This window comes from Rhinatrema bivittatum, chromosome 19, assembly GCF_901001135.1.
Source record: "Rhinatrema bivittatum chromosome 19, aRhiBiv1.1, whole genome shotgun sequence".
NCBI lineage: Eukaryota > Metazoa > Chordata > Amphibia > Gymnophiona > Rhinatrematidae > Rhinatrema > Rhinatrema bivittatum.
In genome coordinates, this window is record NC_042633.1 from 32,817,451 (window position 1) to 32,842,546 (window position 25,096).

Genomic DNA, 25,096 nt, shown 5'->3' on the forward strand with positions numbered 1-25,096 from the left:
CCACAGGATGTGGTTAGTGCAGTTAGTGTAGCTGTGTTTAAAAAAGGATTGGATAAGTTCTTTGAGGAGAAGTCCATTACCTGCTATTAATTAAGTTGACAGAGAATAGCCCTGCTATTATTACTCCTGGGGAAATCTGCGCAGAATTGCCGGCGTGCCGTTCGCGGCCCGGCGTGCCGTTCGCGGCGAAAAGGGAAGCCCCCCGTGTGCCGCAGGACGTGCTCCATTCGCAGCGAAGATGAAGGCCCGGTGCGCTGTTTGCAACACACGGGGGCCTTCCCTTTTCACCGCAAACGGAGCGTGTCTCGCGGCATGCCGGTGACAGAGAATGTGTGTCGGGGGGGGGGGGGGGGGGGGGGGGGGGGGGGGGGGAATGCCAGTGAGAGAGAATGTGTGTGTGAGAGAGGGGAGGGTGACAGAGAGCATGGTTGGTAAGAGGGGGGGTGGGGAGGGTGAGAGAGAGCAGGAGGGTGTGAGAAACAGCATGGGTGGTAAGAGAGTGGGTGGGAGGAAGCCGGTGAGAGAGAATGTGGTGCGAGAGAGGAGGTGTGAGGGAGGGTGAGAGATAGCTTGGTTGGTAAGAGGGGGAGTGGGGGGGATGCTTGAGTGTGGGTTTCAGAGAGAGAGCATGGGAGGTAAGAGAGGGTGGGTGGGGGGGATGCTTGAGTGTGGGTTTCAGAGAGGGAGCCTATATGAGCAGATTGTGAAGGAGTGTGTATGTGTGTGAGAGATTGGGAGCTCGTGTATATGAAAAAGGGATTGGGTGTATGTGAGGGTGCTAGCCTGTGTGAAGGGATTGTGTATGTGTGAGACAGAGCCTGTGTGAAGGGCTGAGTGAGAAAGACACATAGATAGCCTGTGTGAGGAGAAGGGAGATTGTGTGGGTGTGTATGCAAGAGAGAAGGCTCTGTATGAGGGGATATGTGTGTGCGAGAGAGTGAGGGAGCCTGTAAGAGGGTGTGTGTCTGTGGAAAGGACACTTACAGTGAATTTCTAGGAAAGTTCTGCTCAAAATATTTAACATTCTGCAACTTTAAGTAATAACCTTTTTCTGTAATAATTTAAAATGTAATTACTTAAAGATTGTCATGTAAATTCTGTTATTTTGACCAATATAAAGTTTGCAGAATTTTAAGTTTTTGTGCGCAGAATTTAGCAAATGTTGCTTACCTGTAACAGGTGTTCTCACAGGACAGCAGGATGTTGATTTGATCAGGGGGTCGGCACAAAGCATGGCGACGTCAGTTGCAGCCTGGCGTTTGCTGTCGCTATGTAATTGGGCAGCGGATATTTGATCTAAGGCTCAGCTTAGTAATTTGCTATTTCAGGGAAACCTTTCTTTGGCGAAGCCCTAGAGAAATTGGTCAAGCATCTGGGGGAGTCCAAGCCTCATACGTTTTTGGATGATAAGCCCAAAGGTTCTCGAAAGGGTTATCTCAAATGGCCAAAGTTTTGGGGAATCCAGGCGCTACTGCCCAGGGAAGAACTCTTCTATTTAGAGGCAAAATAGCAAGAAGAGCCAGTCCTTCTGTGGAGATACTGTTGTCATCAGCTCAAGAGCACTTAACGGTTCTCAATAAAGTCCCGAAGGTCCATTCTTCAGTTTTTCTGATTTTCTTTGCCAAGAATTGATCTTTTCTAAATGCTTCATTCTGACCTGGCTTCCTGAACTGTAAACCAACATTGTTTGGCCCTGTTTTATGAAGACTAATGGGTTCTTTCCATTACAAGGGACGCATTACAATTTGCTCGTCCAGTGGTAGATGCGTTCTCGGCCTTCCTGTATTCTTCTAGAGAAAAGGGTGACACTGGGTTGCCTTCTTCGTTTGGCAGTGGTAGTTCCGGTGACAGAGGCAGAACAGGGTTTGGGTCATTATTTCATTTAGTTTGTGGTACCAAAGGAGTTGTCTCATTTTAGATTTAAAGCAGCTGAACGCGTCCTTAAGGGTGCCACATTTTGGTATGGAAACTCTTCATTCCGATATTGTGGCAGTTCCTGGCATCCCTGGATCTGTCGGAGACCTAGCTGCATATTTCAGTTTGGACAGAGGAGCAGGGATTTCTCCAGTTTGCTGTGCTGGGAGGTCACTACCAGTTTCAGGCACTTCCCTTTGGTCTGGCCATTGCACCACAAACCTTTTTGAAAGTCGTGGTGGTGGCAGCTTGCTTGCAAACGGAAGAACTCATAGTACATCCGTATCTGGGCGACTGGCTGAGCTGTGCAAAATTAGAAGAGGATTGCCATCAAGTGGTCACCATACATAATACCTTCATAATGAAAATATAGAAACATAGAAACATAGAAATGACGGCAGAAGAAGACCAAATGGCCCATCCAGTCTGCCCAGCAAGCTTCCCTCATTTTTTCTCTCATACTTATCTGTTTCTCTTAGCTCTTGGTTCTAATTCCCTTCCACCCCCGCCATTAATGTAGAGAGCGGTGATGGAGCTGCATCCAAGTGAAAAATAAAGTGATGGAGCTGCATCCAAGTGAAAAATAAAGTGTCTAAAAACATAAAAAAAAAAAAAATTATAATAAAATGGGTCAGTAATAAATGACCATCGTAAAGCAATTAATAAAACATAAAAATTAACATTGGCCCTACCTCAAATTAGTATTAAAGAGCTCTGAAACCTTGCATAAAAAATATTATGCTGCTCATTCGTCTTCAAAGCTACACACTGCCGTCCCTCATGCCTATCTGAATCTTCCTTCTTAACCTCCAAAAGCTTCCAAAAAAAAAAAAATGTTTTTAAGGTGCTCCTAAATTGCTTAATTTCCATCAGTGATCATGTGCACTCTGGCAGTGATGGTCCTGGCACTGAAAAGGCGCATTCGCGCTCATCCAAGAGCTGCACCATCCTATAGGTTGGCACCTCCAGGAGCTATTTCCCTCCTGACTGTAAGGTCCGTGGTGGCACATAAGCTCTCACCAGTGGCACTTGAGCGGTGTTATGTAATAGTTTATGCTGGTAGCCAGTAGAGGGCTTCAAGTGCTGGTGTTGTATGATGAAATCTTTCTTGTACTGTACCTGTGAGCAATCTTGCTGTTGCATTTTGAACTATTTGTAAGGCTTTGTTCGACACTGTGGGTAGGCCAAGCAATAATGAATTGCAGCAATCAATACTCATCAATATTAGTGCCTGAAGCACCGAACGGAATCCCTCATATCTGGAAGGAGGAACAATTACAGACAACTCACGCACACCTAATCTCGATATAAAATGTGTTTTTATCTGAATGGAAAATGTAAAAAGTCTCCTAGGAATAAAGTGCATTTAAGTAACTATAAAGCATGAGGTCCAGTCATCCCACCCTCACCAGGGTCTGGTATTCCTGTACTCGTGCTTCCGGCGGACCCACTGTGCGTCAATGGGGAGCCCAACAGTCCAGGAGTGGCCACCATTCCAGGGATTCTTCAGGAGCTTCTCCGGGGTGGGGTTGAGGGTGGTGCAAGGCAGCTGCTGCTCCTCGTTGGTCCCCAGCTGCAGGTGAGGACTGGGCTGCTCTCTGGTGGCACTCCCACACCGCCGATCCTGTCCAGCAGGATCCTTGCCGTTGAGAGAACGGGGGGGGTTCTCTGAAGACTGCCCGTGGGTCTCCGTGTCACTGTGTTGTGGCGCCTTGTCCGCGTCAGCCTCTGGAGCTCGGCCTGCCTGCTGCAGCTTCAGGGGCTCATTCCCGGGCAGGGCTCCGGGAAGCTGCGGTTCTGGTTTTGTCTCCATCATGCAATGGATTCTGTGGAACCCAAGAAGAAAAGTGAAAAACTGATCTCCAATTTGCCTCTATTCCACCCCTACATCCCCACAACAGCACAGCCAGCTTTTTTGGCGTCATTCTCCCTGTTGTACCCTCCCCTTCTGCCTACGAAGATCTGCAAATGGGCCAAGTCAATCTTGATACGCGCTAGGAAATGCCCTTCTAGAGCCTCTGTGTTCTTGGCTCCAACTGATGTGACGTGTGCGGGCTGCAGGGGGCAACTGAGCCGCAGAGCGAGCCATTCGGATGTTTCTGACATCTGCTTAGAACTGTCCAAAGGGAGATTCTCTCGTTCATGAAGATTACTCCTCCTCCTCTTTCTCTTGCTAATGCTGTGCTCCCTTCTTTGGGGGGGGGGGGGGGGGGGAAGGACCAGAATCAGGGCAAGGCTGCAGGGTTTGCACCACCTCCATCTGCTGGAGACAGAGAAATACTGAAGGGATGCAGTGGGCACGCCAGGTTAAGAGAGGGCGCCCTTCGAGTTTCTCTCTGTCTCCACCTGCTGGAAGGGAGGCAGAGCCCACGGTCTGGACTGATCCGGGTACGTACAGGGAAAGAGAAGTTAAAGAGCCTCAATGTGCTGGGTCTGGAAACCGCCCTTTTTTTCCATTGTGCTCTTGTCTTCATTGCTTTCTTGTTGGTAGGAGATGGGATGGGTGCTAACACTTATTCCACATTAATGTTGCCCGATAGCTTTCTGCAATTTTGCACACTGTGGTACTTATTTTTAGATAGAGAGACTTAAATTAAAAAAAAAACAAAAAAAACAATTAAAAAAAGATTCCCCTCCCTGGACAACGGCGTCAGGAGGGGGGGGGTTGATCCTTACCGAAGGTTTGCACCATTCAACCTGCCCTTCGCCTTGGCAAGATCCTGGTCGCCTTCCCCCAGGGACTCTGCAGACAGGAAGGAGAATGTTCCTTTAGTGATCAGCTGAGAAGAAAGAACAACTCCTGACATTAAACACCAATAAATGCCCGGCACAGGTGGGATGTTGTCAGCTGCCAGGAGCTACCTTGCAGATAGGATTATTGAGAACTCGGACGGGGCTTTAACCACCCCGTGCCGAGAGAAGTATTACTTTCTTCTAGAGATTCAGAATACTCGAGAAAGGCACCAACACTGGGGGCAGTTCTTGAAACAGGATTCGGAGGCGGGGGATACTTCTGATCAGGCCCATCAGTGCATGGGAAGGACCCCTCATGAGGACAGCAGAGGGAGTTGGCGGAGTCTGTGGGAGTTTGAAGGACCCTGCTTTTGGTGGTCATTGCCGGCCAGGGTCCCCGGTGGGGGGGGGGGGGGGGGGGGGGAGTGTGAGAGAATACCAGAGTGGGGTGGCCAGGCTTTCAACTGACCTGCTTGGAGGTTGCTGCCAGCCAGGATCCCTGGAATGGGGAGGAGAGGTGTAGCTTGTCCGTAGCGGCTGTATGAGCACCTGAGCGCCGCCATGCCCTGATGTGTCCTCCCGGCACTGGCGCTGCTGTATGAGAAAGCGAGACGAGGGAAGGAGAGAGGAAAGCAGGGACAGATCAAGGCAGACACAGATAGTGGCATGAGAAAGAAGGGGGGGGGTAGGTTAGGGGAGGGACCCAAAGATGGGTTCCGAGAGGAATTGAAATAACATGGAACAATAAAATCAGGATACAGGAGACCAGGGACAGAAAGACAGATGGGATTGCAGAAAGGAGCAATGGAAACAAAAAAAAAAAAAAGTAACGTTATGGTATATGATGTCAGAAAACTATATCTTAAAATAAATTAGGCATGAAAAGAATCAGAGGAGAGGTGACATTAGAGCTTCGTGGGCTGGAGGGGCAGATCCCCCTCACTAGACGTGCTTTTTACCTATTTTTAGTTAATGCAGGACAATTTCTTCGCGGACAAACAGCACAAATAGTCACACAAGATGGGCGACGCCATTCGACAGCGGTCCGTTCTCTCTAAGCTCAGAGCTTTTCATACTGCTCTGAGTAGGCAAGACAGCCTCCCATGCTGCCATCGCCGCACGAGCCTCTCCTCCGCTCATGCAGACAGGTTAGAAAAAGTCTCTCGCGTCGTCACGGTGTTTTATGTTAAAAAAAAAAAAATAGAAGAAAAATGTCACTGAAGGCTTCTTCAGAAGGAAGGAAAAGCCCCTCTGATAAATGGGCAATGACAGGACTTCCTCGATCTGGGCCTTAAATAGGACCATGGCAGTTCAAACCGTGGCCCCTGCGGCAAACAAATATTCCCGTGAGGCTCAAATATGAGTGCTCATGCCCATCGAGGCAAGATCAATTGAAACATCCTCAGAAAAGGCATCAAGATTCTTAATAGTCACCAGCGTCAAAAAAAAAAAAGCGCCATGATGCAGGATCCCCTGCACCGAAGAGCCAAAGCACGGAGAACGGTCAGGCAGCGCAGCCTTCCACGCCCGCGGCATCATAGTGAATCGGCACCAGAGGCCATTCCTTTTAGACTGGAGGAAAAAAGGTGAAGGCAGAGTGGAATGACAGGGAATAACGAGGTTTATTCAACCTCCCAAGCAATCCAAAGCCGCCCCAATGCAGGAGGCATCACCACAAGTACAATCTAAAATCTGGAAAACACCCTTCACGATCCCACCGGTGGCAAAGAATATTGATGTTAAGTATAGAGTGCCAAAATACAATGGGCACAATAAGGTCCAGCTCCCTTATCGAGGAGTCGGCTATGGAAAAACGCAAAAAGAGACTAAAGTATACTCAAACACACCTCCAGGAAATGAGTCTACAGTTGATACAGTTGGCACGAGGGTTTACCGAAGGGCAACTCTCCAATCTAGAACAGATGCACATCAAACACAAATAATCAATACCTGTACAGCAATTTACAAAGGCTTAAAAAAAACACTCAAGAAAGCTACCCGAGGTGGAGCTTAGGTTATTCAACAATGTTATGACAGAAACTAAAGACCACGCAAAGCATATCATGCACTCAATCTAGCACTCATTTGACACTGCAACCTCCGCCTTGTTGGCAAGAGGTCCCGGTCTCAGAGAGTCCAGGAAGTATTAACCATTTCTGCTGGAAATGAAGGCTATTCTCAATGGCCTATGAACATTCGAACAGGGGCCGAAGAACAAGACGCTGCAAGTCCAAACGGATAATCAAGGAGCGATGTTCTATAAAAACAAACAAGGAGGAACAGGATCCGCACAACTTTGTAAAGAAGCACTAAAAAAAAAATCTAGAATCAGGCTATTAAGGGAAAAAAGATACTTCTCTCCTCCCCAAGAAGCTGAAATCAGCCGTCGGGGTTAAGAAGGCAAAAGCAAGCCCATGACGATGGCTTCCCCGAAAAGAATTTTGGAAAGGCACAATAACTCTCCAAGAAAGTGATGGAAATTCATCAAGTTTGACATGCAGAAGACATTTCGAATATATCTGATGAGTTTAAAAAGCAGAAACCATCAGCACTGCTAGAAATAAGTGGTAGCAGTAATCCAGGTCTGTGGAGGCAAATGAAGGTGTCCCCTGCAGATAAAATCTTTGAAGACGGGTGGGGAGGAGAAAGGGCCTGCCCACAGGGGTCACTGGTCTCATCCTTGCTAATCTTCTCTCACCGCCTGCTCCCATCTCTAATGCAAAATCTCTTGGAGATGCCATCTCACAAGTCCATTAAACTTGCTACGCCCCGAAATAGAATGTTTTCTGTTGCCGCCCCTTAGTCTGTGGAATAACTTGCCTGATGAGATTAGGAAATTGTTAAAAACACACTTGTTCTCTTATTGCATATACTAGAAAGCATCTTCCTCTTGCCTGATCTCTCCCTATTGGATTTCTGTTACTGGTAATAAACTTATAATAGCATCTTCCTTCTGCTTGATCTCTCCCTTTTGGATTTCTGTTACTAGTGATGTGCTTGTATGAATTTTCTGTTGTATTTATTTGTTTTGTATTGCTGATATTGTTTTGTTGTGGTTTGTTGTTTTTTTTTTTAACATATTTTATTAAATTTTCAAATAATTTATGACAAAACTGTCAAATTGCAATACGGACAACTTCATAGTTAACATAAAATCTTTTTAAGTCATCTGGTTCATCTGTATATGTATTTCGGATTATCTAGTCTCAATAAACATTTAGAAGGGTATCGAACTACCATTTGTGTTCCTACTTGATCGGCTAGGCTTTTCATTGTTTTGTTTTAACTGTATATGTGCTGAGAATTGTAGATTAGCGGAATATAAATTTATTACATAAATAAAGAGACTGAGGGAGGGTTGCGTGGTGACGGCAGTCTAAAAGGTTCAGAGCGGAGAAAGAATGGACAGAATCGGGTGACGTCACTCATCTTGTGCAGCTGTCTCTTCTCGTATCCACGGACGGACATCGGCAGGAGGCAGAGCCAGCTTGCGCTGTGAGGCGCTGCTCGTCGATCGCCACAGCTGCAGCATGCGGCCAGGTCGGGGGGGGGGGGGGGGGGTGGTAGCGTTGCGACTACTGTGCCCTAGCGGGTCACAGTTACACCCAGAGGCTTCACCCTCCCCCCTTGGATGTGCACGTCTTCGTGGACTGTCTTGCACTACTACATTCTCCCTCCTTTATCCCCTGCGTGTAACAACACAGACGCTTACACTCCAATATGGTTTAAAAAAAAAAATTATAACTTTATTGAAATTTAGAAAAAAAAAAATATCTCAAGTGAAGTGGCATACGGCTCCGAGACACTTTAATACATCAGAGGCTCTGAAATCCAACAGAATGCTTCCTGATCTCTCAGAAGCTTTAAAGATGAAAGAGCTTTCAAAGAAGCTGCCACTGACCTGCCAGGGGCCAAACAAAAAGTCAAAAAATTGAGAATTCATGTTCTCAGAGGTCCCAGCAAACCTAATACTGACATAGCGGGGGGCCAATCAAAAGCCAGGAACCACAAAGGCTTTCGTGATCTTGCTTCCACTGGCCCCTCGGGAGACCACGACACAACGCACGTCACACATCTGATTGCTCAAAACACATTGGCGATGCAACCGGACACGCTCCCGTCTATTCTTACAGAACATTTTTCTAACCTGACGTCCCCTTTTACCCCCTCCCCCCCCCCCCCCCCCCCCAAGCGTGATTCTGCCAGCACAGGTATAGGAAAGTCACATCCAGCTCATGTTCCTTATGAAGACTCTCCTGTCTCACAGACACAAAAAGTCCTCTTCAGTATTTTTTTTTTTTTTTTATAAATAAAGATTATATTCATAAATAATGTTAAAAAAAACATCCAGGAAGTTTCTTGTCATTGAAGAGGGAAAATAAGAGTGCTGAAACGAATGAAGACGGATCAGAAAGGAAGGAGATGCCAGAAGTCAGACAAGGTCAATGGTGGATGCTGTCTGGACGGCAGAGGGAACTGAAGGGGGTGGGGGAGGAAGGGGATAGGGGGGGGGGAGAGAGAAGAACAGGTAAGTATATGCAAGCTCAGCTCAGCAAAAAAAAAATAAAAAAAAATGCATCACGCACTAGCACTGGGCACATCTGTTGCAGGCCAGGGTCGCTCTGCAGCAGCCGAGCGTGTAGAAAGAAAAAAAAAAAGTGCCACTGTCATTATTATTTATCTAAGCAGTTAGCTGCGGCAAATCTGAGCCGGGAATCCCAAAGGAGGTGGGGGGACGGACGGACACATAGGGTCACCGCCCAAAATGACTGTCAGCACACAATGATTTCATTACCAGACGGGTGCCTTCAATAGCAACCACGAGAAAAAAAACAAAAACAAAACACTGTTTTCACCACTGGCCAAGATGCTACCGACAGCGGGAGGACTGGAAATTTAGGACCGCAGGGGGTGCTTACCTGGTTCTCCTCTTCTGTGCCATCTCCTGGTCCCCATTCATGAGCGGGCGGTGGGAGCAGGGACGGCAGAGGCGCAGGCTCCTGAGGACCTCCTGTTCGTTCAGCGGGGGGGTGGCGCCGCCCTTGGTGGGCGAGCATCCCAGGCTGTTGGATCGGGTCAGCGACCGCGACTGATTGAAGGGCCAGGGAGGTTCCTCTTCCTCCTTCAGGACTGCGAGGAGGCAAGAGAGAGAGGGGGGAGTTGTATTCTCGCCAGCGGGCGGGGAGGGACGCTGGTCACCAAGCTCAGGTGGGGGTGGAGAGATGGAGGAGGAATGCAAATGAAGCAAAGGGAGGTTTCTAATTCATTAACAAAAACAAAATGAACAGTGCTGCAGACCGAAGAGGAGGAAAACCATGTCCTTATCAGTTTCTTGACTGTATCACTGTTTCTTTAGGTTTTATTCCTAGGTCTCCTTTCTTTTTTCTTCTATTATAGTTACTCTATTAAAAATACATTATAGCTCCGTACCTTTTATTATGGTTCTGTTTTAAAAAGTTATCCCCTTCCACGTGTCTCGCCCTTCAGCTGTTTGTGCTGTATTCACACCTTGAGTGTGATGTCTGCATGAGTGGGGGGGGGGGGGGAAGAAGCTTTCTGATGATGAACAGCAAAGCAGCACCACACCACAATTTAATTTAACTCCTAAAGGGAGGGGCTGAGTGGAACAATCTTTGTAAACACTAAAATATTTTCTCCAGGGAAAGAAATTTTAAAAATTGGAATATATAAAAGCTGGAAAGGGCCCTATGGATTTGGTTTTGATTGCCAGCTGAATCACTGTCGTGCGTGCAGAGTGTGTGACTCTGAATGCCCTTACAGTCACGATCGGTCGAGGAGTATGGCTTGATCTCCTCCTCGGGCCGCTTGGCGGGTAACTTCCTGGCAGCAGAAGCTGTAACAGAAGAGAGAGACAAGGGCTGAGGTGAGGGTGAGAGGAGGAAACCCTAGACAAGAGAGGGCAGGCTTTGCGGGTCTCCCTCCCACTGACGCTGCATGATCCGCCCACCTCCCCCTGCTCATCCAAGAGCGGCTCCTGGACCAGAATTCAGGAGTCACATTCCTTCCCCCAGAGGTGAGTCTCTTCTCCAGAGCCGCGGCAGCAGAAACATTGAAAGAACAGGAAACAGACATCGCCTTTCATTCTTTCCATGTACAGCAGCATGTGATGGACATTTTCACCCCTCCGGGTCCCCATGCACGTACCTTTTATGGCTAAACAGCGGTAACTCCTTCATATGGAAGGATACCGATACTAGGCAACAATTCATACAGTGCTCCTCTTCCCGGAGAGTTATCTGAGCTTACACAGCACTTGAAAGATACCCGCTCCAAACCAAAGCCTTGCATTAGAGACCGCAGCCCAACAGCACCAGCGGCGCTACAGAAAACTGGAAGAGAAGGGAGGGGCAGGAAGAAAAGCGGGGATACCTGACCAGTCAGCCCGGTTTTCAACATGGATGCAGTCCAGCCTGCATTTAGAAGCCAACTAGGACTACATCCTCACCTGGAAGGGAAACCACCGAGCTCTGGGCAAACTTGATGCACAGATTCTGGAAAGTGATTGCAAATCCTGTACATCACACACACACACAGTCTCCTAAGTGCAGGGGCAAGAGGCAGAGATAGGGGAGCTGCCAGGAGGAGAGAGCGAGGACAGGGAGGGGGAGCAGCGAGCAGACAGCTGAGAAGGGAGGGAAGGACGAGAGCGGGGCCGCAGCGGTGATAACCGGAACATAAACTGCTCAAGAAGCAGAGGAGAAACAGCAACACATTAAAAAGGAGGGGAGAACTTCTCCCCTGGCTGTAAACGTTTCCGGGGGTTAACAGAAGACTGATTTTCTGGATCCCTGAATATAAAGCAAGAGCGAGGAGCAAGGGATAGCAGGACGGGCAGGAGCTTACAACTTTGGAACGAAGAGCCAGACAGGCAGCCCATCCGGTGCCCTGCACTTACAATGACTTCCCAGATCCAGAGAAGGCAAGAATGCTCTGAAGGCTGCTCAACTCACCGTGCCTCCCCTGGAAAAAGCCCTCGAAGACCACAAAGTTATTCACCTGGTGGAACAAACAAAAAGGTGAGGGAGGGCGTGCGGTGCTGGAAAGGGGGAGGGGGAGGGGGGGATCGGCGTGCCGGTGGGACTCACCTGGGGGATGGTGGCCCGGAGGTTGTAGTGCTTCCACAGGAAGGACAGCAGCTTCTCCGAGGGCCGATCCACTGCCAGCTGCGCCGGCTGCAGGCGTTCTTGCTGATGAGACAGACGGACAGAGAGGCGAGGTGGATACGTTTGGCTGCGACAGCGAGTGTGTGTGTGTTAAAAGGTCAGCGTTGGAAATGTGTACGGGGGGGGGGGCTGCCTCTTGCTCTCAGCCACGGGGGGGGGGAGGGGGGGAGGGGGGGCCCACATTACAAGAGGGAATAAGTAACAATGCAGGGGAAAAAAAAAAAACCAAAACTGACTGGTAGGCGCATGATTCCCCGATGAGGGAGAGGCGTCCTGGAAAGGGGTGGTGCAATGACTCCCTGATAAGAGCGAGCCAGGATAAGGATGGAAGCCACGTAGGATGAGCCCCCCGAGAAGAGCCAGCGTGGTGCGCTGGAGTGCTAGGGTACCTGCAGCATGTAAGTGAATAGCTCCTTGCCGTGGCCGTGCCGCTGCAGGGTCTCGTGGACGTAGAAGTCCAGCACGCAGAGGGGCTCCACCTCGTTGTGAGCCTCGTGGCGATCCTGCAAAGGGAACGGGGGACTCTCAGTCACCAGACGGGAGGGGAAGCAGTGGGCCCCCTCCCCCCCCCCAGCCACAGACTGACATCGTCACTCACCCTCTTCCCACGACAGGGACGGCCCCGTTCCACCTCTTCCCCTGTCTGCTCTCTGCCAGATGCACCACCAACCACAGGGACGGCTTTACGCTCTCCTCCGTCCTCTGCTAGGCGAGCCCCTGAACTGAGTCGGGAGCGTGCGGGGGGAATAAGCTCCTGGGTACAGGTCCCCAGGTATAATCCCAGCAAACTGTGTGCGTTTACCTTGGGGAAGTCCCCGAAGCAGTCCTGTGCGTGTGCAGGTGACGAGCCCCTCAGGTAACTCCCAGTGTAGACCCCAGCGAGATCAGCGCCCCCCCCCCCCCCCCCCAGGCAGAATGCCAGCGTTCATGGTCTGAGCCCAGAACAGCCCCCCCCAGCAACAAGGGGCCGGCTCGCTCCTGACTCCTGGCACTTAGCGGGCACCAGCTAGGCGCAAGCCCATCCCTCGAGAGACTGCCCCGCAGGCGCTTCCCTTCCCCACAAACACCCACCGCTGCCAGGTAACGCTGCCCCCTCCTGCCACAGGAAGCAACCTACCAACACGAAGAGCTTTTTGTAGCCAACTTTGAGGAACCCGATCACTGTGCCCTTCCCAGCGCTGCAAGAGAGAGAGAGAGATGAGCAGAGCAAAAACAGGGCCGAGCGGCTGCACCTCTTACTGCAGAAGCAAGGCGCTTCACACCTGGTGCTGAACGCATGCAAAGGGAGGCTCTTACCCAGCAAGAGCTGCTCCTCACGTGACGTAAGGAGACTGTAAAACCTGAAAAGCGTCTCTTGAGAGATCTCGCACGGACTAACCCACACAAGCCCATTAAACCCAACCGACGTGGTCCCCGTACGGATCGAGAGTCACACCAGGTTCCTATTTCCCACTGTCTCCAAAGGAGCGGGAGAAGGGGCCAAAGCTAAAACAGGCCTGAGGGGCAAGAGCGAGGCTCACTTCCTAGCACTGCAGTCCTTCAGGATGTACAGGCGGTGGTTGCTTCCCTGCAGCCGTGACGCACTGGTGATGGGAGCAGTTAACCGCTGAGCCTAAAAATCCAAAGAAGAGTTACCCTCACCTATCAGCACAGTGCCCACGCAAAGCCTCAACAGAGAACAGTCACAGCACGGGCAATGGCAGTGCAAGCTCTCCCATACATGGTGCCCCGCCAGAGGACGGGTACAGCACAGACAGCGGCGCTGCAGGCTTCCCATACACACACACACACACACACAGCCTCAACAAAGAACAGTCACAGCACGGGCAATGGCAGTGCAAGCATCCCATACACACACCTAGATACAGCTCAGGCAGCAGCATTGTTCCCACTACATAGGTACAGGCCCACTACAGAACAGGTACGGCGGCAGGCAACGCAAGCTTCAGCAAAGAACAGGTACAGCACAGGCAGAAGCACTGCAAGCTTCCCATACACGCACCAAGACGCAGCTCAGGCAGCAGCACCGTTCCCACTACGCAGGCACAGGCCCACTACAGAACAGGTACGCAACGCAAGCTTCAGCAAAGAACAGGTACAGCACAGGCAGAAGCACTGCAAGCTTCCCATACACGCACCAAGACACAGCTCAGGCAGCAGCACCGTTCCCACTACGCAGGCACAGGCCCACTACAGAACAGGTACGCAACGCAAGCTTCAGCAAAGAACAGGAACAGCACAGGCAGAAGCACTGCAAGCTTCCCATACACGCACCAAGACACAGCTCAGGCAGCAGCACCGTTCCCACTACGCAGGCACAGTCCCACTACAGAACAGGTACGGCGGCAGGCAACGCAAGCTTCAGCAAAGAACAGGTACAGCACAGGCAGAAGCACTGCAAGCTTTCCTCACAAACACACAACTGTGGTCAGGAGTGGGAGAACAGAGGGGCCAATATTCCAAAAAGGCCGAGCTCCTACAGTTTTCGGCTGAAAATTCATATACATTTAGAACCCTAAAACGATTCCATAATGTAGGCCTTGCTATTCGTTTTCCTAGATTTAGGTTCCCAGTTCTGAAAATCAGGGCTACGCTCCTGACTTTGTTTCCCCCACCTTCACTCCCCCACTTTTTAGACTCCTAAATGAAGCAAGGAGCCAAAAAAAACAAACAAACCGGGAACTCTGCCCTAAGCAAAATTTTCAAAAGGGCCAATTTTAGGGGCCGAAACCCTTTTGGAGACTGGCCCCCACGATGTCCTACTCTGAGCCAGGGCTTGGGCCCAGGATCCAAATCAGTTTAAGCAACACTCTGGGTCTTTGGAGCCCGGTTACCTTGGCGGAAGCCTTGCCCATCTCATCGACGATCGTCATTATCTGATGCTGAAAATCCACCTTGCTGGAGGGAAACGCAGAAGTCAGTCAGGTAACCCTGGCGAGATATTACACCCGGGCCATGGCTGGGTCCCAGCAGTCTGCCCCCGCCCCGCACAGCCTTCATTACCTACAAAACCCTCAGTAAAAGAAAAAAAAAAAAAGCCGTAGCCTGAAAAGCCTGCTGGGACAGGGAGACTGTGATCAGGTATGTCCAGAGTGGGGCAACAGCAGATGTGATAGGTTAGGGTAGGGTCCTGCCTTTCAGGATCTCCACAGCGAATATGCAACGAGCTAGATCTGCAGGCACTGCCTCCGCTGTAACGCCCTATGCAAACGTTATCTCGTGGATATTCTGAAAGCCGGAGCTGTCTGCGGCACGCCAGGACCGGAGTGGCTATAACCCCTGCATTAGAGCTCCGCTACGTTAATGTGACATATTTGGGATGCGATGTGGCATGCTATTACGGCAGGCATTATATCGGAAGAAAAAGGCATGATGCACCGGGCATACGTATGGGGAAGATTGGGACTTTCAGGTTTTAACCGATAAACCCAATAAAAAAATAAACACTCCTGATACAAGAATAATAATAACAGGGATTTCTTAGATAAAGGCAGGAAAAATGCCACTTCTCCTAGTGCTCTCTCACCCCCCCTTTGCTACTCTGGATCCTCCGCTTTTTTTGATTTTGTATCTTTTCCATGCTAACCACGACTGCACAGATGTATGGATTTGATTAACCCAAAAAAGGTACCCAACAATAGCGCCTGCGCCAGAGAAACTCCTAATTAGCTGGAAAATAAACACTTACACTTTATAAGCACCTGGATCAGAAGCCCCAAGTATGATAATTCAGCGAGGTGGAGGGGATGTGAGTTAGGGGTGAGAGGGTGCGGCATAACCCCTGCCTACATTACACCCCTCAGTGCTGTGTCACATCCTCCCACAATTACCTCTTGCCTGCCGGTTCCAGATACTGTACGGTATTAGTCATATATGGTTTGACAGACAAATTTGTTGGGATCTGACTTGCTGTTCTCGTGATTGCCTGGATCAGTGGCTTCTATTGTATTTATAGTAAGTCGACTGTCATTTTACTTTTCTTATTTATTGATTGTTGTTTTTCTCTGTTATATTGATAATGTTATATTATTATCTACCTCTCTGTTGCTACATTTTATACTGCTTGTTTCTAGTTTTATGCATTATTGTACCTCGCCTTGAGCTAGCTACTTGTAAGAAGGGCAAATAAATGTGCCGAATAAATAAATATTCTGAAACTTTGGGTTTCAATCAAAATTGTAACCCTTTTATTTATTTTGCTGCTTTTTGTTTTGTTTTGGATTTTTTTTTGTTTGTTTTTTTTATATCCATCCTTCCCCTCTGGTGTCTCCTCTTCTGAGTGGTCAAGGGGATAGCACAGGCCACAGCAAATCTTTTCGAGCCCAGGCCTCCCTCAGCGGCGGCTGCTGCTCCTCCTCTTCCTAGGCCCAGGCCTCCCTCAGAAGCTCCTCCTCCTCCTTCTTGGCCCAGGCCTCCCTCAGCAGCAGCTGCTGCTCCCAGGCCTCCCTCAGCAGCGGCTGCTGCTCCTCCTCTTCCTAGGTCTCCCTCAGCGGCGGCTCCTCCTCGGCCCAGGCCTCCCTCAGCGGGACCTGCTACTCCTCCTCCTCTTAGGTCCAGGCCTCCCTCAGCGGCAGTTGCTGCTTCCTCTTCGGCCCAGGCCTCCCTCAGCAGAGGCTGCTGCACCTCCTCCTAGGCCCAAGCCTCCCTCAGCGGCAGTTGTTGCTCCTCCTCCTCCTCGGCCCAGGCCTCCCTCAGCAGAGGCTGCTGCACCTCCTCCTAGGCCCAAGCCTCCCTCAGCGGCAGTTGTTGCTCCTCCTCCTCCTCGGCCCAGGCCTCCCTCAGCAGAGGCTGCTGCACCTCCTCCTAGGCCCAAGCCTCCCTCAGCGGCAGTTGTTGCTCCTCCTCCTCCTCGGCCCAGGCCTCCCTCAGCAGAGGCTGCTGCACCTCCTCCTAGGCCCAAGCCTCCCTCAGCGGCAGTTGTTGCTCCTCCTCCTCCTCGGCCCAGGCCTCCCTCAGCGGAGGCTGCTGCATCTCCTCCTTCTTGGCCCAGGCCTCAATCAGCAGCTCCTCCTCCTCCTAGGCCCAAGCCTCCCTCAGTGGCAGTTGCTGCTCCTCCTCCTCCTCGGCCCAGGCCTCCCTCAGCGGAGGCTGCTGCATCTCCTCCTTCTTGGCCCAGGCCTCAATCAGCAGCTCCTCCTCCTCCTAGGCCCAAGCCTCCCTCAGTGGCAGTTGCTGCTCCTCCTCCTTCCTGGCCCAGGCCTCCCTCAGTGGCGGCTGCTGCTCCTCCTCTTCCTAGGCCCAGGCCTCCTTCAGCGGCTCCTCCTCCTCCTTCTAGGCCCAAGCCTCCCTCAGCGGCAGTTGTTGCTCCTCCTCCGCCTAGGCCTCCCTCAGCGGCAGTTGCTGCTCCTCCTCGGCCCAGGCCTCCCTCAGTGGTGGCTACTCCTCCTCGGCCCAGGCTTCCCTCAGCGGAGGCTGCTGCACCTCCTCCTAGGCCTTCCTCAGTGGTGGCAGTTCTTTTCAAACTGAGGCCTCCTTTGGTGCTGGCAGCTCTTTACAGCCCCAGGCTGGCTGCAGTACCATTCTCTACCTCCCATCGCCTCCCAGACCTGGGCAGCATGAGGTGCCAATTTGTAGATGCCCAGGATTTGTCCACCCCTGAGGCCTGATATACCACATCCCTGTGAAGGATGTGGTAATATCATGGTTATGAAGTGTATTTACCATGTGAGGGCAGATTAGGGGTGTTACAGACATCCCCTGTGATGGGGTGAGTATATTATGGGTGTGATGCATATCCCTGTAAAAGGGGGTGGGGGACTTTCTGTAACGTGGGGGTGGAATATCAAATCCCTGAGAGGGCGTGATACACTGAAGGTGCAATAAATTGTCCTGTGATTGGGGGGGGGGGTCTGGTTGATTATGGGTGAAGCATATATTTTATTTTACAAGTCTTTATATATTGCATTATCGCACAACACCGCAGACATAGAAAGCAAAAACATTTGTTTTTATGTAAAAGCCTTATAACCTGCCCACTTTAGCAATTCAAAACGGGGAACAGTTCTACATAACTGCACAGCATAAAAACAAACAGAAACAGCAATTTAACAACTGCTTGCACAATTTGTTAAGAAATAGCTTTAGTTCAGAAATTGCTCGCAATCCGAGTAGCACGGCGTTCCACAAGGTTGGCCCCATTACGGAGAAAGCACGCACGCAGGTTGTCCGTCGTCTTGCTTCCCGTAATGAGGGAAGAGCTTATCGTGTGAGCGCAGGATCCACTTGGGAACATAAGGCTGCAATAACTCTCACAGATATCGTGGCTTACCATTCATTCACATTTTAAATGCTAATGCCTTAAAAGTTTTCCTGACAGCCACTGGCGACCAATGCAATTGTTCTACCATTGGGGTAATGCGATCAGAAAAAAGCACAAGGAATAATGAGCCGTTCAGCTGAATTTCTGTAAGAGCTGCAGCGCTGTTAACCGATTCTCAGGGAGAGCTTCATAAACTGAACTGGAGTAACAAAGGCCTGCGCTACCGCCCTGAAATCACGAGGCAGATTAAAATGCCTAACTAGCCTCAATTTAAAAAATGCCAATTTTAAAACGGACCTCATCAGAGGTTTCAGAGAGATTTGCGAGTCCAGCCGTACCCCCAAATCCCGAACCTTTGCGATTAATAGAGCACGCTCCTGTGAGATATCAGACCACGTGATGCCCAACTGGAGCTCTCACTTTCATATATTAGTTACTGTCCGCAGATGTACATATTCTGAAACAAAATGGGCAGTGGCCAGTCCCTCAACCTGGCTCGAGCCATCGCCAGTACGGAGATCTATGGGACCCTGTCTCTTGGCTTTACCAGCTCCGGCTTTTTTTTTTCCTTGTATAACCCCTGAGCTGTGTGGAAGGCTCTCCCTGCGGAGTTTCATAAAGAAAGACAAATCTAAAAGATGTGCAGGAAAAAGTTCAAAGCTTGGCTGTACGTCAGAGCATATGGATCATTTTTATGGCTGCTCCTGATGATTATGGATTATTTTTATGCATTTTGATGAAATTTCCAACTTAACATTATTGGAGGTTGCGGAATATATAAGTACAATATTACACGGGGCACCACCAATTGTCAAGAAAGGCTTTAACCAGGGTGGCAGAAGGTCGAAGCTTTCCATGCCTTGCTATTAACCAGGGATGGAAAGGTTCAGGCAGTGCAGGAACGTTTTGGATACGGGGCAAATCAGCTGTACATCGCTTGCATAGCTCTTGAAGTATCTCCGCCAGCTAGTGGATAATTTCAATGAATGAAGAGGCAGCACCACAGATATTGAATAATGGATGGAAATGAAGAAGGGATCTTAGGCAGGAGGGGGAGGATAGAGGCAGAGGGAAGAGAGGATGGATGTAATGGAATCACTTCTGACCCCCTCTGGCTGAGGAAGAATTTAGAGGTTAGGCCATAGTGGATTCAGAGTTCTCACACAAGCACAGACTAGTTTGAACCTCTAAATAAACCCATATTTACTGTTTTGCATTGTGAAATGCTAAAAACAAAATGCTTAGGGACAGGCAAGGATCTGAGAATTGCAGTGCCACTAGTTCCCAGATGGGAAAGTAAGTAATTAACGGATACCAAAATCTGAGAGAGTGAAAGCCACACAGCCGTGCCTGAGATTGAGAAAAACGCAGAGGGGGCCGATGCAATAAAGTGCGTGGAAAAATGTGGGTCCAAACTGGGCGCCCGTTTCCCTAGCACGTACACAACCACCTCTCCTGGGCACCCGATGCACTAATCTAATGAGCTGCTGCGCTGAAAAGGACGTGCTGGGGAAACCGTGTGACCCTAGCGCTCCGTCGGGCACCCAGGAGACATGGATGTGCGCGGGTTAGGAAAGCGGAGGCTCAATGCGAGCGTCCGTTTTTATCTTGCCGTGTCCCAACTACTGAAAATTGCAACTGCTTGAATACAAGACACAATTTTTAAAATAAACACGAACGGGTTCTGAATTGCACTCTTCAGTCTAGGGCATAATTCTTAATCACTGCGAGGAGCAGATCCTCCTACTTAGTACTGCGACGATACTAAGGAAGAGGATCGACAAAAAGCAGAATTTTTGGCTTTTTATTTGAGCCCTTGACGCCAGCTCCGGAGCTGGCGTTAAATTTGCCGCGTTAAAAGGTGTGCGTCGGGCACACAGCGATTTTTTGCAACGGGGTGTAATAGCTAATAGCCTCATCTATACGTGATAAGCGCTATTAGCTATGCATTTGTTTGGAAGCGTGTTTCGGACACGCTAGTCCCCTTACTGCACTGCGCGTTAGCCTAGTGCATCCAAAACGTGCGTCCAATCGCTCATTAAGCGGTGCACACTTTACTGCATCGGCCCCAGAGGGAGGGAATATTGCTCCTATCCCAAGCAAATTGCTAGACTTTAGTGTATAAGAAGTGATAATAGCTACCAGCGGCAGATTCACGATGTCGGACCGGCCCAGGTCACATCACGTGGTCTGCCGAGTGCGGCTCGGTCACGGCCGCGCACGGCAGACCACGTGACTGGAGCGATCAGCCCACCGGGAGATGCCCGATCCCCCGATAGGCCAATCTGCCCCTGATAGCTACAGAAACAGAGAGATCGCTTCCTGGATGAGATAGCACAGACTGATCCCTTGGAAAATGTAAACTTTAGATATTTAATTTATTTATTTTATTTAAAAAATTTTCTATACCGTCATTAAGTTAAATACCATCACAACAGTTTACAGAAGGGCACGATAAAGAGAAATATGGGTGGTATAGATTACAAATTACTCGTGTGCCATCATAGTACGGTAACAATGTAAAATAATAAACTAGGTGTGTAAATTAAACCTGATTGTTAGGCACAAATTAGGCAGTTTGATTTTAACATTAATATGCTTATGTAGGTTACTAAAAAATATATGTAGGTATTGGTATTACCTGCAACTAACTCGTCTGTATTATCTGATTTCATTCTCTGTTCTCCTGTGGCAATTTGGCCAGGAATGGCCAATTCCATGTGAAGGGCTACATTTTACAGCCCTTACTGTGGAATCGCAGGAAACTGGGGCTGTGACAGTTTTTTTTTCAACCTCAGATACCACATCAGAAAAATTATTCCATACTACTACTTTGTCACGATTACCATTCACCCTAGTGCTAATGCATGCATCACTAGTATCCGAATCTTTTTGAAGTCCTGTGACTTGGTCCTCACACAAGCTTGCAAATTTGTCACACTCTAGAGTAACAGATTTCATCACACGAAACCTTTAACAACAGATATCAATTCAAATGGCAGATTCAGCGAACACTGAAGTCTTGATGTATAAAAAGCTATGTGGGCAGCATCACATTTTACTAACTGCCCGTATACTCGGCCTTACAAAATATATACCTATAAAAGTATATAGCTCTGTAAGGGGGTGTGGCATGAGTGTGGCATATAGTCCTGTGAGGAGAGTGTAGCCCACTGAAGCTGTTATGTAGTCCTGTTAGAAGGATGTGTTACATTATGGCTGTGGCATATAGCCTTATGAGGCAGTGTGGTATATTATGGGTGTGGCATATAGTCCTGTGAGGGGTGTATGTTACATTATGGATATGGCATATAGCCCTGTGAGGTGGTGTGGTCTATTGTGGGTGTGGCACATAGCCCTATGGGGGGGTATTACATTATGGCTGTGGCATAGTCTTGTGAGGAGGTATGGTATATTATAATGGTGGCATATAGCTATGTGAGGGGTGTATTATATTATGGGTGTGGCATATAGTCCTGTGAGGAGAGTGTAGCCCACTGAAGCTGTTATGTAGTCCTGTTAGAAGGATGTGTTACATTATGGCTGTGGCATATAGCCTTATGAGGCAGTGTGGTATATTATGGGTGTGGCATATAGTCCTGTGAGGGGTGTGTGTTACATTATGGATATGGCATATAGCCCTGTGAGGCGGTGTGGTCTATTGTGGGTATGGCATATAGCCTAGAGAGGGGTGTGTGTTACATTATGGGTGTGGCATATAGTGCCGTGAGGGGGGTGTGTTACATTATGGGAGTGGCATAGTCTTGTGAGGAGGTATGGTATATTATAGTGGTGGCATATAGCTATGTGAGGGGTGTATTATATTATGGGTGTGGCATATAGTCCTGTGAGGGGTGTGTGTTACATTATGGATATGGCATATAGCCCTGTGAGGTCTATTGTGGGTGTGGCATATAGCCTAGAGAGGGGTGTGTGTTACATCATGGGTGTGGCATATGGTCCTCTCAGGGGTGTGGTACATTGTGGGTGTGGCACATATAGTCATCTCAGGGATGTGGTACATTATGGATGTGGCATGTTGCCCTGTGAGGGGGTTGTGATTATATAAAGGTGTGAGGGGAGCGGATGTACTCTAGGACCCTATACCTCCCCTCCCCCGGGCTCTGGTGGTTTACCTATCAGCGAAGTGTCTCCTCGCCGGCCGCAGATTCGGGCCCAGCACCGTGATCCTCTCCACCAGCAATCTGTGGACATCGAACGGGAACTCCATGGACCCTGGCCCGGCCTGCCCGACGCCGCCGCCGCCGCCACCACCGGGCTCACGCGAACCCCCGAGAACAATGCAGCACGGGCACGCGCGGCCTCCCGTCTCCAAGCGCCCGGCACCGCCGACCGCGACACTGTCACGTGACACGTTCGCCAGAACAATGCCGCGCGCCCTGGCGCTCCTCCCCCACCCCTACCCCTTCCAGGCGTCTTCGTCTCCAAGCAGCCAGTGCCGCAAGCGCGCCGTCGCGTCACCGCTGCAGATCTGCTCTTACGTCACTTCCCACCGGAGAACATTAAAAGAAGCATGCGAGGCTGGCAAAACGCCATCTTTGATGGGGGCAAGATGGCGAGGGATCTACCGGGAGGGAGCGCCCGTGCCCCTGCTCCTCTCCGTGTGCCGGCTCTGCGGTAATTAAAGCACGTACAGCTGATAGGAAATCAGCAGCCAGTTTTGAATAGCGAGGAGCCCACACACGGGGGCCGATGCAATACAGTGCGCTCAGCGGCTTAAATAGGCGCTAATCCATCCCCTAATGCATCAGTTTTCATTACTGGCAGTCTTCATAACCAGCATCCGTGGCAGGGTCGCTTTAGCAAGGAGGCGCTAAGGTCACACAAGCCACGCTAGCGCGACCCCCTAATTTGAGTATTGCATGGCTCCCCTCTTGCAGGCACCATGTTTGTGTTGCCCTGCTAATGTATGACAGGGTCAGGGTGACTAAAGATGAAATGTTTTCAGGTATGGGGAAGAGGGGATTTTTCCATTCTTAGGAGTTTTAGTTACTGGGTATTTGATATGGCTGCCATTATGAAATACACTAGTGGTGTTTGGAACATTTTTTTAAATTTTATATGAACCCTGAGCAGATGTTCCACGGATTAGCTCCTTGGAAATATTTTGTATTAGTATGGTTTTACGCATAGGATTGTTTTGACAAAACAGTAAAATGCCCAGGGTAGAGAGAATGGGAGACTTGTACCACCTCATTAGTTTCTGTCAACTAGAAAGCCATGGCCAAAAATGCTCATAGCCTGGGCAATAAAATCCTGGATCTGCAGGTCCTAATGGTGGCATTGGATTTGGACAGTTGCTATTACAGTAACATGGTTCAGCAAGTCTCATAATTGGGAAAGAAGTAGGTATACAGCAGAGCTGCTTACCTGTAACAGGTGTTCTCCAAGCACAGAGGGATGTTAGTCTTCACCCATGGATGACATCATAATGACCCTCTGTGGAAAACTTATGGCAAAAGTTTCTTATCCTTAAACTAGGCACATTAAGCATACCCAGCATGCCCTACACCATGCATCCACGAAGTCCCGCTCCAGTCTTTTATCATAGAATTATAATTAAAATAAAAAAAAATCAGAGAAACCCAACTCCACAAGGTGGCAGGCAGATTATGTGAGAACTAACATCCTGCTGTCCTCAGGGAACACCTGTTGCAGGTAAGCAACTCTGCCATCTCCAAGGACAAACAGGATGGTAGTCCTCATACATGGGTAAATCCCAGATCCAGGCCATTCCTCAACATAGAGGACCACTAGACACCTGTCCAGGTGTCAACAGGCACAACAATGGTGCTGTTGGGTAACGGGGGAGACAGCCTGAACCCAAACAACAGGCCCAAGGCAGGGAGAGTTGGGTTCCACACCTCAAACAGGCTCCAAAGGACATCCCCATCCAGCCAATAGTGAGATGTGAATGTGTGGAGAGAACGCCACGGCGCAGCTTTACAGATCTCCACGGGAATTGCTTGCAAGTGGGCCTCAGATGCTGCCATGGCTCTGACAGAATGGGCCTTGACATGACCCGCCAAAATGCAGTCCCCTCCTGGGTATAACAGGAGATGCAATCTGCTAGCCAAGTGACTGGTCTCTATTTGGCAACTACAACACCTAACCTATTCCTATCAAAAGAAAGAAAAAGTTGGGTGGACCATCTTAGAATCATCCCCCTCCGCGACAGGGATCTTCTCAGCATCATGTATGGTACCCACTATTGTATCCACAGGATCCTTCGCCGGATCAACTCCCAGACTGCCTGCTCATCCAAGGTGTCATCCTTGCACCCTAGGGTTGACCTAGATCGAAAGCCAAAGAATTGTCCCTGACCCCGACTGTCTAGCAGATTTAGGCCTATTAGTCGAGCAGTGGGGCTTCTGAGGAGCAAAGCACTTAGATCCTGCTTCCCTTTTAGCTAAATAGGCTTTATAGAGGAAAAGGAAAAAATCCGCAAAGTCCTCAGTACCACTGGATTCTTGATCCAGCACTTCATCATTCCTACAGGTGAGTCATAGCGTGATGATTCTTTATTCTGGACCTTAACCTTATATAGATAGTGAATTATTCCAAAAGCAACCTCCAGCCCTCCCAGGAATTAGAGTTCCTGGGAGCCCTCTTAGACACCCGACTCGGCAAAGTCTTCTTGCCTCATGCGCGGGCCCTCAAGTTGATGGACCAGATCCGGGACCTGATCTCGTTGCCTCTTCCAATGGCCTGGGACTACTTGCAGGTTCTAGGGTCCATGGCTTCCACCATCGATCTAGTCCCCTGGGCTTTTGCTCATATGCGACCGTTACAGAAAGCTTTGCTATCAGGTTGGCAGCTGGTGTCGGAACAGTATCACATAGTCCTCCCTCTTTCGGCCTCTACCATCACCGACTTGCAGTGGTGGCTTTCGCTCCCCCATCTTCTCCAGGGATGCCCCTTCAGTCTCCACAGTGGACGATAGTATCTCGGGCTGGGGTGCGGTCTATCTGTCCCGGTCCACTCA

The 25,096-nt window shown here is 49.6% G+C and overlaps 1 protein-coding gene across 4 annotated transcripts; it reads right to left on the bottom strand.

Moving 5' to 3' along the window:
- Positions 1-3,214: 3,214 nt before the first annotated feature.
- ATAT1 (alpha tubulin acetyltransferase 1) lies at positions 3,215-22,527 on the bottom strand. 4 transcript variants are annotated; one of them, XM_029585258.1, is made up of 12 exons: positions 22,227-22,525; positions 14,666-14,729; positions 13,352-13,443; positions 12,949-13,009; positions 12,221-12,334; positions 11,754-11,855; positions 11,619-11,664; positions 10,427-10,501; positions 9,567-9,777; positions 5,117-5,238; positions 4,591-4,657; positions 3,215-3,740 (listed from the first exon to the last, which is right to left on the bottom strand). In XM_029585258.1, the coding sequence occupies exons 1-12, from the start codon at positions 22,319-22,321 to the stop codon at positions 3,320-3,322; spliced, it is 1,470 nt and encodes a 489-aa protein (XP_029441118.1). In that variant the 5' UTR covers positions 22,322-22,525; the 3' UTR covers positions 3,215-3,319. The 4 variants fall into 4 exon arrangements, with proteins under 4 accessions (XP_029441118.1, XP_029441117.1, XP_029441119.1 ...); XM_029585257.1 differs by having other exon boundaries at positions 5,117-5,241; positions 22,227-22,523; XM_029585259.1 differs by lacking the exons at positions 3,215-3,740; positions 4,591-4,657; positions 5,117-5,238 and adding an exon at positions 8,426-8,548 and having other exon boundaries at positions 22,227-22,527.
- Positions 22,528-25,096: the final 2,569 nt, after the last annotated feature.